The sequence below is a fragment of the Caenorhabditis remanei genome, chromosome IV (genome assembly GCF_010183535.1).
Source record: "Caenorhabditis remanei strain PX506 chromosome IV, whole genome shotgun sequence".
NCBI lineage: Eukaryota > Metazoa > Nematoda > Chromadorea > Rhabditida > Rhabditidae > Caenorhabditis > Caenorhabditis remanei.
The window spans coordinates 16,547,788-16,560,209 of NC_071331.1; the positions used below are offsets into that span (position 1 = coordinate 16,547,788).

General features: G+C 37.0%; 4 protein-coding genes across 4 annotated transcripts; 2 read left to right on the top strand and 2 right to left on the bottom strand.

The window, feature by feature from the left end:
- Window positions 1-2,932: 2,932 nt before the first annotated feature.
- On the top strand, window positions 2,933-5,903 carry GCK72_014620 (uncharacterized protein; the record flags this gene model as incomplete). The annotated part of the gene is made up of 5 exons (XM_003108258.2): window positions 2,933-3,021; window positions 4,783-5,014; window positions 5,066-5,215; window positions 5,262-5,637; window positions 5,818-5,903. 5 exons carry the CDS (start codon window positions 2,933-2,935, stop codon window positions 5,901-5,903), a joined length of 933 nt encoding a protein of 310 aa, XP_003108306.2.
- Window positions 5,904-6,209: 306 nt separating this feature from the next.
- Window positions 6,210-7,837, bottom strand: GCK72_014621 (uncharacterized protein; the record flags this gene model as incomplete). The annotated part of the gene is made up of 7 exons (XM_053730376.1): window positions 6,210-6,363; window positions 6,496-6,706; window positions 6,751-7,106; window positions 7,150-7,409; window positions 7,455-7,528; window positions 7,575-7,709; window positions 7,768-7,837. 7 exons carry the CDS (start codon window positions 7,835-7,837, stop codon window positions 6,210-6,212), a joined length of 1,260 nt encoding a protein of 419 aa, XP_053585148.1.
- A 3,165-nt stretch (window positions 7,838-11,002) lies between these two features.
- On the bottom strand, window positions 11,003-11,661 carry GCK72_014622 (uncharacterized protein; the record flags this gene model as incomplete). Its single annotated transcript, XM_053730377.1, has 2 exons — window positions 11,003-11,178; window positions 11,631-11,661. 2 exons carry the CDS (start codon window positions 11,659-11,661, stop codon window positions 11,003-11,005), a joined length of 207 nt encoding a protein of 68 aa, XP_053585149.1.
- On the top strand, window positions 11,250-12,013 carry GCK72_014623 (uncharacterized protein; the record flags this gene model as incomplete). Its single annotated transcript, XM_003108326.2, has 3 exons — window positions 11,250-11,374; window positions 11,655-11,827; window positions 11,877-12,013. The coding sequence occupies 3 exons, from the start codon at window positions 11,250-11,252 to the stop codon at window positions 12,011-12,013; spliced, it is 435 nt and encodes a 144-aa protein (XP_003108374.2).
- Between the last annotated feature and the right edge of the window lie 409 nt (window positions 12,014-12,422).

Consider the following 12,422-nt stretch of genomic DNA (forward strand, 5'->3'; position numbering starts at 1 on the left):
TACCAACTCTTTTCGACTACCGATTGAAGATATACGTCGGGTACTGACCGTTGTTTCTTTTTTCACTGTGAGAATGATTGCTTTGTGATAGAAATGAACATAATGATGAACTTTGAATAAACCGTATTGCATGTTTATTTCAATTTCCAAAGATCGTACGGCGATGACGTCACGCTGGCTCCCCGAAGAAGGGGGCGAACAATATTAAACTGAAGGAGTCTTGTTTAATTCTCTTTTCTCTAGAAAATTAAACGATAACGGGTCGATTTATCAGGCACAACGTCCTACGACCCGCGGGTTATTAGACTGATAACAACCGCATACCAAATATTTTTTCCCATCGTTTTCGTCGTTTGAAACGAGACTCGTTTTACTTCTGAAATGACATCGCATACTGAAAATGATGTTGTCCCAGAAATGGTTGATCATCGACATCTTCAAATGTGGAGGTTCGTTACTTTTTGGTATCGTTTCCTGGTTAGATTCTCATTGTTTGGAGAAAAGTATTTAAAATGACAACATTATGAATCAGATGGGCGGAATGGAATGTATATGTGAATGATAAGAGTAGGAGACACAGAGAAACACGTGCTAAATTACATCAGAATTCTGAAAATTACCCGGATTTCAGAGATTTCCCAATTATTGAGAAAATAATAAAAAATCTAGTTTTTAATGGGATGACTATCATAAAGAAAAGTATCAAAAACCCTTCAAAACCATTACTTGAGGAAAGAGTAATTTTTGTGAATTCTGATATACTAACAATCAGTTCGGAAACGTTTTATCTGGGGGAAAACAACAAAACGAGTGATATGGTTTAGAACCTAGAATACTGTAACTTTCAATTTCCTTTTCGCCATTGCCGCCCTCCAAAAACTATCAAGTGTTCCTCAAATTCGAAATTTCCATTTTTTATAATAAGATTAAGTTTGTAACATCAATGAAGATAGCAACAGTTGGCACTCTGCCATCATTTTTAGTGCTCACTCATCACTCAATCTAGCATGTTTTGCAACATAAATAAAATGGGAAAAATGATTAAAATGAGAGAGATAGAGATTGGGAGATAGAAACTATTTTTAAATATGGAACATTCAAAAGACTCGAATACATTTTCAGATGGCTTCACAGTCGAAGCGGGGCACGTGGAAACACTTCGGAGACGTCGTTCGAATCGTCAGTTTCCGTTTCAACGAACAGTTTTGACTTCAGGTACGTCCTATTCTTCTTCTTTTTCTTTCTTCCCTCCATCCATTAACCTCTTCGACCAGTCTTTCTCTAATTTCTCTCCGATTTGAATTCTATTTCTCAAAATGGCCTAGATCGTCAAGGAATTGAAAACGATTTGTTCTCTTCTCAGACAGTTTTCCCTTTCTGTTCTTCTCTGAAATATTCCTTTTTTTCAAATGAATCCACTCGCATTTCTTCTAATGTGCCAATACTCTGGTAATCTATTCGTTCAATTAATCTACTATATTTTGGCTGAATACGTGTTGGAACATTTCGATAAACCGCTTCCGGAGCAGGAGTTATTTCTCAATTGACACATTCTTTTAGTTCGCGGACACCTGGTTGTGGACGAAAATAAACGATGTTTGATTTCTTCTTGATGGGAAAATTACACTGATAGACCAGGGGACGCGATAACGGATTTTTTCGAGAGGAAAAATGTTTTATCACTTTGAAAATGTCAGCTAAACAATATGAAATTCTTGTGATTCGCAATCAATTGAAATATGTTTTCCGTTGAAAAAACAGATGAAAAAACATGAAAATAAATAGCGATGATGTGATTATAAAAACATCTGAAATACTTGAAATGTTTCGAGACAACTGATTCAGATGATCTACGCATGAATTCGAGTAAATTTGAAGAATTCAGGAATTCGTGTTCAAGATTTGCGTCAATGGATTGCATTCTGTAGTGGAAACAGGTGTATTTTCAGAAAGGTTGAATGTTTAAATTCAGGTTCTGAAATACCGGAAACGCCTACATTTGGATGATTCTTGAAATTAGATTTTTGTTCAGAGTAAGTTGCTGAACATCTTTTCTAAGTCGTCGCCATCTTTATGAAGACTGTCTGAACTCTCAAATATCCTCTTGAAATCCTGTTGTTGAACTTGTTCTGTTCTCCTCCTGATATTCGTTGTATCTCAATGTAGGCTTTGACCTGGATTTCTGAGCTCTAAAATTCATGTTTTGGAAAATTGAAATGAAATACATTTAAAATCTGTAGCGTGAGATCATCACACAAAGCCGAGAAGTTAGGTTCTCTTGGTCACTCGAATCTAGAATTCGGTTATTCATGGCGGAATATTTTATGTCTCGATCTGAATTGAAAGTCCATCCTTCATCAAGTTTCCTTCACCAGAATACTGCAAGAGTGAGTGCAATCAAATCCAGTTTCAATCGCTTCCTTTCTTGATTAGATCTGAAATTACATGGGATTCCTTCCTCGCACTGCTATACTCATAGTTTGTATTTCCTAACTATAGTTTTGAACAAATTTGTCTCTTTTCTAAACTTTTTTTCCATTATTTTCCAATCTTTAATGTCCATTTGAGTATGCTGTGAAAGTCTGTTTGAATGGTGTCTCATTCTTTTCTTTACCAGAAAACTTTGTATTGTACAAAGCGAGAAAAAGAGGAGTTCCCAATGGAAAACCAACAAAACTAACTGCTTCCGTACTATTTGATTGTGCTCACTACCAAGATTTGTGCTCTCATTTCTCTTCTTTTCGGTTCCAAACCACCCGATCCATTTCTCTCGCTGTCTTTGTCTCACTCTCAAAACGTGCAAATAACATAGCGATCGCGGAGAGCGTCAAGAATGCAAAGAATTTGAAAATCGCCCTCCTCCACTATCCCGGGGTCCGCTTGTCCCCTCCCTCGCTTTTTTTGCCCATCTGATCAGTCATTCACTCAAAAAATGTTCCTGTGCAACGCGACAACTGTGGCTCCATTGGATATATCGTGGAAGAATCCATGTTGGGAGGCGGAAACACCGATGATAAAATGGTACGTGTCCCAAGAAGAACTTTCTTCTTCTTTCTCTCTCTTCTGTTTGTCCATGTTTTGTCTTCCTGCGTCTTGTTTCTCGTTCCCGCGCGGGGCGCAACATATAGAAGAAACAGACAGTCTGTATGGATGGAAAAGGCAGACATATATGAGAAGAAGACTATCATTTTTCGAATTTTCCGAATTTCTGTTTCTCCGCGCCTTCTTCTTCTTTCCCTTTTCCTTCTTTCTTTCTTCTTCATATTCATATTCTTTCTTTTTCTTCTTCGTTTCTAGTTTCAGATCGATTTATTTATCTTTTTCCCCGCCTTTTCCGAGCGGATGCGACTAATTGGTCAACTTGCCTTCGGCCTTCGATGACGACGTCAACGACTTCTTCTTCTGTAGTCGTCGTTCGTATTTTCTCTTTTTTCAACGAGACCTTTTGTTTTGATGTCCCTTCGTTATCAATGGCAGAAAACTGTTTATCGTCACTCATTCCATCTAACTTTTTGAATGAATCGCCTCAAAAAAAGAGATTCGAACCTGATTCTTCTCCTTCTTCGGACTATAAATTCCTTCTTTTCCATCATCACGTGTTCTTTTTCTTATCACTTCTCTTCTTCTTTCTTTTTCGTAGATTCGTATTCTCCTTCATCTTTTATCCAATCATTCTCTATGTTTCACTTTTTGGATGAATTTTTTGGACAACCAAATCTAGATATACATAAACATCTCCTCTACATATACTTTGTCCTTTCTTTTTTCCAGAATCATTCTCCGTTTTCTCTTGGAAATATCTTGGATGATAACCAAGGAATTCCATTCCATTCAATTCTCTATCAGCTCGTTTTTTTCTTTTTTTCTTCAAAGACCGGTTGATTGCGTTGAATTTTTCGAATGATTCCAAACAAATTCTCCAAGAGAAAAAGAATCATCTTCGTCTTCTCCTTTTTCTTCTTTTCTTCATCCCCAACCCATTCGAATAGGTTTTTTTTGTCCCTAAAGATGAAAAGTCGTTAGAGTGATTGATTTATGATAAGTATTCTAGTCCGACATAGAAACCATCATATTCTCTAAATTGATAAGGATTACTGTACATGATCAACACCCAAAAATCGTCAAGGGAAACGGATATGAAGAAGAAAAAAGAAGAGTTGCATTCCAAAATTGGGCAATATAAAAGATGATAGTGATACGTGGGAGACATTCAGTTTCAATCTTGAGTTCTGACGTACCTAGATACCATTCTACCTGTTCGCCAAATCTATTCACTTTTTGAAATTCCTTTTATGATCTTTCTTCTTATTCTGGGAATATGAGGTTTCATCTTCTACCTGAAATATTTATTTTTTCGATTTCACTCTGAGTGCCCATATTCTGGATTCTATAAACTTTATGCTCGTGTGTCTACGAATCTAAGTTTAGCCAGCTTTGATAATATACCGTTCGTTCATGATCTCATTTCTACTGTAGTTTTAGCGTGTCTACCTATAGCTTCCCATTTCTAGATGAATCCTCTCTCTTTTCTCTTTTCTTCACGAATTCTGAATCCACACAAATTTCATGAAACCAGATAACCCATAAAAATTCGAATTATAAACCGAAAAGTGTCACGCACTGAAGTAAAAAAAGGGCTCTATAAAATCGGCGCTTCGTTATTTCGTTGCTCCCATAGAGAGCTCTTGTTCTTTTGTCTAACCCTATAATTTGGATGGCGTGACGACTACTTCTAACCCCCATCTCCGCTTGTTTTCTTTCCTCATTTTACTCCATTTTCAGTGCCGACATGTCACGGTCGATAGACTCGTCAAGTTCCCGAATGCTTCCATCTCCGATTACCAATTTTGTGACGCCGTCTTCTTCCTTCTCCAGTCATCAGATGCATGATATCTATTCTCTGGCAGCGACTTATCTTCAAGCCCCGCCACCTGCATATACTCCAACTACAACATTCCATCCACATAGTGCAGCACAACTTCTCTCACTTCATAATATGACAGCAGCTGTTCAGGTAACACTTGTTCCTTAAAGAATTTTCACCAATAAACAATTTTTATTTCAGACTCCAGAAGACCCAGATATTGACGTCGTTGGTCTCACGGACACTACCAATTTGGTTTCATTAAATGACGAAGAAGAGGAAGAGAAGCTGGATCAAACAACAACATCCGAAGAATCAGATCGTATTAGCATAGCAACAACAGAAGAAAGTGTAAGTATCCATTGATCACTCAGTTGAGATATTCTCTCTTTTTCAGCCTCTTGATCTGACATTCAAACCAGCATCACTGGATTCTCCAACCTCTTCATCATTTGTTCCATTCAGACCATCTGTGATTATTGATCATCACATTCCGAAGTCTCATACATCAGTTCGTCGTTCGATGTCATCTGTCTCTTCATCCGCTTCGTCGACCCAAGAAGAAGTTGCTGCTCATTTCAGAAGATCTTTATCTGGGAAATGGCCGAAAAAGTGTAAAGTGAACTCGGATGAATCTCGAAACTCTCCCCTGCGACGTCGTCCATCATTCAATACTCACACTTCTGTGTCCTCACTTTCCGTTCATTCGGTTTCTCCAACTCCTCCGAACCCACCAGTTCCTCAAACAATAATTGTCAATAATCGTTGTTCTGGTTAGTTTTCGAAAAAAGAGAATGATGAGAAAAGAGAGAATTGATATCTGTCAAAAGATCAGTGAAACAATCGAAAGGGTGCCCTTGACAACCAGTTTATGAAAAAGAGAAACGGTTATCATATGAAAAAAAAAGAATCTGATCAAATGAACATTGATCTCAGTTCTTCTCTTTTTGCAGATACATCCCTCTCCGTGGCTGATCATTTTCGACGTGCTCTCTTCGGAAAAGGAATTTTCGATTTCCAGCGAAAATCGGATAAGTGAAATCTCAATTCATCCTAATTGATCTGTATATTTTGCACACATATTTTTCTACTTTTCGCTCTATTATTTGTACCCCATGACTATTATTTTCTTCATTTATTCCCTTTCTCATTTTTCATGTGATTCATTTGATATAAGCAGTCCCGTCAACATTCCCAACCCGGTTAGTTTCAATATTCTATGTCATTTTTTCTTTGGTTTTTTTTTCAATTTTGTATTTTGTATTTTTTATTTGAAAATGTAGAAATTAATACAATAAGTTATAAAGAGATCTATATTTTGAAAAAGGAATTTCTTGTCGCTGAGTTATCCCAAGAATCGATCTCTTCGATTCATTGAATTCTTCATCAGTTTTCGTGTAGAGACCACTGAAGCCATGAGAGGAGAATCAGAAAAATAGAATTGAGGAATCTTGCAGAATCCACAACTTTTTGCACAGTACAGACGGAGAGCGGATTTACTGAAAATTGGATAATTAATCTATGGAAAAAGATAATTTTTCATTTTTTCAGTCTTCATAATCATCTGCGGCTATGGCGCAGCTTGAGACAATTTCAGAAGCCATTTTTAGCATTTTTATTTTATGAATTACCTGAAATCATGTTGGCAAGCTCCACTTTCAGCCAACTGTTCACACGTATCCAACTCATCTTTACAATCAGACATAGTCTGTGCCAAATCACTCGGAGGATTACAGTATTCACAAGTTCTTGGACAATATTCACTGGCGACTGACAGCTTGCATGCTCCTTGAGCCTTCACTTCTGCACAATCTATCTTAATTGAATCGATACATTGATAACCTGAGAACAAAATAATTGCAATAAATACTGAGATAATCGCTTACCGCTGCAATTTTTGCACGTAACCGGACACAGTTTCAGATAATAACCAGGTCGAGAGAGACATGTATCAGCTGTCACGTGCTTACAAATCATATCATCTTTGTCTTTACAACCAAGAAGATTAATTAAAGAAGACATAGACTTTGGACTGAGATCTGGTTGTCCTGGTGCTAGGAACGGCTCAACTAGTTGCATCGGGTTCTCGAAAGGTGTTGCAGGAGGACTCGATGGAGCAATCGAATTCATTTTCTCATCAGGATATTGAGGGTATTGGGAGTATGATGAGTAGTAGTTCTGAGGGGCTCGACGAGAAGTATCGAGAGAAGAAGTGAGACCGAGAGACTGAGACCACGGTGAACTGGAATTGATATTTTCATATCTGTAAGAGGTAAAGTACTCACTATTGATTTGGAGAGTGTTGCTGTAATGGAACAAATGCGTACGGACTGTAAACATTAATAGGTTGAATCCTAACAGGTTCGGGTTCTGGCCAGATTCTCTGTGGCTCGGGAATCAACTCCTCCATATGAGCAATCGGATAGTCTATGACTGTTGGATGTTCGGGAATTGTGAATGTTGTGTCATCAAGTTTTTCATATTTTGGTAATGGTGGATTGATGAATGTTCCATTTGGCAACATTCTAGGTTGTTTTAATCGGATCTGAAATCTCAGACTGTTTTTTGGAGATATTGTTGAAGCTTTTACCGAAGGACTTCGTGTTGTTGTAGTCGTTGTGCTAGTGGCTGGGTTTTTAAAGAATTGAGTGACTGGAATGGTTTCTGGAAGTTAAAACAGGGCTACTCTGATTACAGCCAGCTCACTAACTTATTCTTTTTGCATCTGGTTTTGATTTGGAATAACATTTTCCACAAAGTTTCGGACAGTAATCTGAGAGCATCTCATCACAATCTTTTTTCCTTTCAGAGCTGCATGTTATGAATTTTGAGTCTTCGCAGAAGTCTGAAAATAGTTTAAATCCAACCAAAATGTCTTTGTTTATTTCAAAAAAAAAACTAACTCACCAACGCAATTCCCACAAGTTTTTCTACAGTACACCATTGCGTATCCAGGCCGAACTTTACAATCATTTGGATTACAATATGGAGATTTATCTTGACAAGATCCAGATGAAACAGATGCTAATATCGACTTTGGAATACATAGAAACATCAGAAAAAGCAGAAGCATTTTGTACATTTTGTAGGAGGTCAATTCGGGGTTAATGAAGAGTGAAAACTGAAGGTGCGTGATCAAATACAAAATTGGATGTTTACTGGTGAAGCAATTAACGAAAGAAAGATGAACAAGAAACTCGATATTGTGTCGAGTAGTACGGTTTTCTGTTTCGGTGACTGCGAAGAGACTCTTTCGGAAAGAAGTCTCTGCTCACTGAGCTTTCGCATATCTTCTTGATCATCGGCTCTTTTCCGTGTAAAACGTGTAAAATTCATCAGGGATGTCCTCCTTCTGGGAAGATTGCTTAATGGTAGTTGAGTGTCCGGAAACAAGAGAAAAGTGATTGTTTGCTAACTGAAGAGAGAATGATGATTTCGGTTGAACAAATAAGAGAACGTCATTTTGGATCTTACTGGGAACTTTATGAGAAAGAAATTAATAGAGAGTAGAATCGAATTAATCGTTAGGAAGTATGGTAGAATATTATTTCAAGTGTAAACTTTTTTTGCTTTCGAAAAATAATACAATTCAAAAGAACATTGTTGCAACACAATAATAATAATAAAATTCAAAACTTCAGATAAAATCTTGAAATTGGTTTCTTTGTGCTTAAATCTCCAAACTAATCTCAAAATGTTACTGTAGAGAGCATTTGGACAGTGATCAGAAAACATAAAAACAACAGGAATGGAATTAGTAAAAGGATGACAGACAAAAAGAAAAAGAACAAAACGTATCATTGAATACAAAAAAGTTTAAGAATGAGCGTTTTCAAACAGCATTTTTCTTTGAAAATCGTTCAAAAAACTTCGAGAGCTCAACTTTTAAAAATAAGCGAATAAGTCCCTCTCCTGATAGTTTCAAGATTTTTCCAGATTTTTCAGCAGAGTAGAAGAGGGATTTGTTCCCGAAATGTGCTCTGACCATTCGCAGATACAAATCACAAATTATGGCCGAGGTTTGTCCATATTGAGCAAGTACCGTGCGGAGCAACGAAACAATTCGGAAACATACTATAGTTTCAATTATATTTCGCTTGAAAATTCCAGAGTTATGCTTCAGTCAAAACATAATTATACATCCTGTCTGGATCTACTCAAATCTGAACTTTCTTCGAAATATCGTTCTCCTGAAATCTTTAGAAACTTACACATATATCGTACTCACTTTTGCAGACACTTACCGCCCCGTCTGATGCTATAACTTCTTAAAAATTCAGACATGTTCATTTCTATCAAAGTGGAAGAACTAGGTTTATTTGTATTGATACAGTTCTGCTCCCTAATCAGTTCCGAACTTCTCACTTCGCATGTTTCCCAAGAAATCCGTTGCAACTTACAAATATTCTCAGAACATGATCTGTAACACTCTTTTTGTTTCTTGAATTAAAAATATTTGCAGTGTGAGAATATATCTTCCAGCAAATCAATTCTCTTTGATCCATGAAAATTTTCTCCCTGTCAATTCAAGTTTTTTTCTTATTTAAATCTGCATGATCAACACGTTTTTATGTCGAGTTTGCCCCACCTGATCGTCCTCTCTCTCTCTTCCGTTTTCATTATGCTTCTTCGAATTTGTTTCGCGGAAGCGCCATGCCTGCTCTTTGTGTGTTTATGTATGTGCTCCTGTTCAGTATCATCACGTTTCGGTTCGGTTTTCCGTGTTTCTGAACGACTCCGCCTCTTCACGTAAACCATTCGAAAAAATAGTGTAGAAAATGAAGAGAATCCAGTGAAAAGAAGACTCAGGAGGACTGAAACCGGTGGAGATGGGTATAAATTGAGTTGGAAATTTACGGAAACGGTATAGTCGGCTCGTTTTCCTTCGAACGGACTCTCTTGATCATTTGGATCACTGTAGATCCCACAGCATACTGTAGTGACCTGACAAAATTATGTCAGATAAGTAATCTCTTCCTTAAAAGAAGTGGCCTTTTCCGAAAAACAAATATTTCCTTTTCCGATCTCTCTCTCTCTGTTGGTCTTATCCGAGGAGCCATGTACGGAAGAGAGCATGTATAGTTTACGGAAAAGAAAAAAGATATAGTTACTGGTAGAAAAAGATTAAAGGAGAAACTAGTTTAGGTTTTGTTTGTTTAAGATTTCATTTATTTGTGTTTGAACTTTAGAAAACTGAGAGAAGAGCATGTTCCAGTTGGTTCTATTTCTGAATTTTTGGTCCATGAAGATTCCCATTTTGAAATTGGGAACTGTGCTGCGTAGGTGTTTCAACTCATGAAAACAAGATTCTGGTTCTGTACTTTTTCCTCGAATTCAATGTTCATTGACAAACTTTTCCGTTGTTTTTATTTGTATATTCTTATCAATACTTCTCGTCTTATATTAGTTAGTGTCAGGTGTTATTTGTACAAGTTTTACACTTGTTGATCATATATTTCTATGAGAAAAAGTATTTTAGAGATCCTTTTGGAGTTTTGACTGATGTTTTATTTAATTGTTAGGGTTTATTAAGGTTTCAGTTCAGTTCCGTTCTACTAAATCTAAGAGTCATTCCATGAGAAAAAGCCAACAAGATCGTTATACCCAATACTGTTAGAAACATTGTTATTCAAAAAATGCTGGGCTTTTCAAGAGTTTCACATGTTATCACGAATTCTCACCAAATCAGGATATTTATTTATCTATATCTCTCTGCACTGATGTTTCAGTTCTAATGATTAGCCATACGAAATCTAGTAGTATGTTCTATATAGTTTTGCTTAGGAATAGTTCTGTTTACCCTTCACTCTTTCAGTCTCTCCAATCATTCCTCCTTGCTCCTGATTGGCAACGGATCTCTCACAAAAAGTATCAGATCATTGCTTTTCTCCGTTTCACGTGATGGTCAATCCGTCTAATCGCCACTAGACCCTTCAACAAAAAACTTGCCGAATAAGGCAAGATGAAGCACTCTCTCCCACCACCACCTGTATTGTCCATTTCCCATATTTGCGTTGGCGCGATGCCCATATTCCGAGTTTTTTCTGTTCTTGACAACAAATCATCAGCTGACTAATTTTCTTCTTTTGCGGGAATAGTTGTTCCTGTGCAAGAAGGGAGAGGTTTCTGAGCATCACATCACTCCGCATCATCATCGAGTTTGCTGTCTCCGAGACTGTGCTCTTCTCCGGAAAAGCGTGGAGCCCCTCTCTCCACAACTTGCGTGCTCTTTCGATCCGTCTCACTTAGTTCAGGTTCAACCGTTCTCTCCTCCTTCTTCATCACAAATCCAGATTCGGCTTCTTCTTCTTCTTCTGCATCTTCACTTGTTTTTTTGTTCACTTTCGTATCAACTGCTCATAGATTGATTTCAGAAAGAAAAATTATGAGACGTCTCCTTATTGTGCTCACCACGTGTGCATTTGCTGATGCCATAGGAACAATGTTGGTTCAAGGACGGGCAGATACTATACGAACTCTCAGAGATATTGTCAGGCACTCCTCAATACCGTAAGCTTTTTTTATTTGAGAGGCGAATGTTGATATTGATAAGCTGCGATAGGAACACTACCGTTGGGTATCTGAAACCTCAATCATTGAACTCATTGAAAAATACGAATTGTGACTCAGGGATCCACTTATAGATTTTAATAATCTGCATCTCTCATTACAAACATTGAAAACATCTCTCCTCAGACATGAATAAAACACGACAAAATGAATCATTAGACACACCGAAAACCATCTAGAGACCATGTTTACAAACCATTCTCATCTGTTTTCCTTTCAGATCCCATCCTTCTTCACACCGAGAAATTAAACATCGAAATCCAGAAATTCCAAAAAATCCAGAAGTTATTATCGAAGAACCAAAGACTTCTTTTCATTCCAAAAAACGAAATGTTCGATTTCTTGGAAAAGCACGAGCACGTCGACATATTGGAAATGTTGTAGTTGAATCAGGTAACTCGTTTTCTATTCTTTCAGTCATCACAGTCTTTTTTGTTTTCAGGTCAATGCGATCATGTAGATTTGATGGATTGTTCTGATTTCGAAACAGATGAAATGACGTGTATGTTAACTGCAACTGGAATGACTTGTTGTGTATGTACAGGACTTCTTCGAGCAGCAAAAAGGAGTCTATTTTGAAATTGAAATAAGAAAATATTAGAACTAGGTGAGTTGTTTCTTTTGTTCCTGAAAGAAGAGCTTCGTACCAACTAGAGAATTTTCTATTAAAATGAAATGGTACTTTGTTATAGAAAACCCCTCACATTTCTTGACTAATCCATTATTGAAAGAAACGTGCGATAAATCAGAAAAATAAGGTTTTCGATCATCTCAAATTAAAAAAGAATTCTGTTTTCATTCGTCGAACAGTCTTTAGTCAGGTCACTTTGGAATTGATCACGTAGCTATCATATTTGGTTTAGGTAGTTCAAAAATACAGTAATTTCTGAAAAAATAAATAGTTACAAAATAAACTATTCCTATAACTATCCGTTCCTCAAACAAAAACCATCAAACTTGAACTTTCGATTGAATTACTGAATATGAA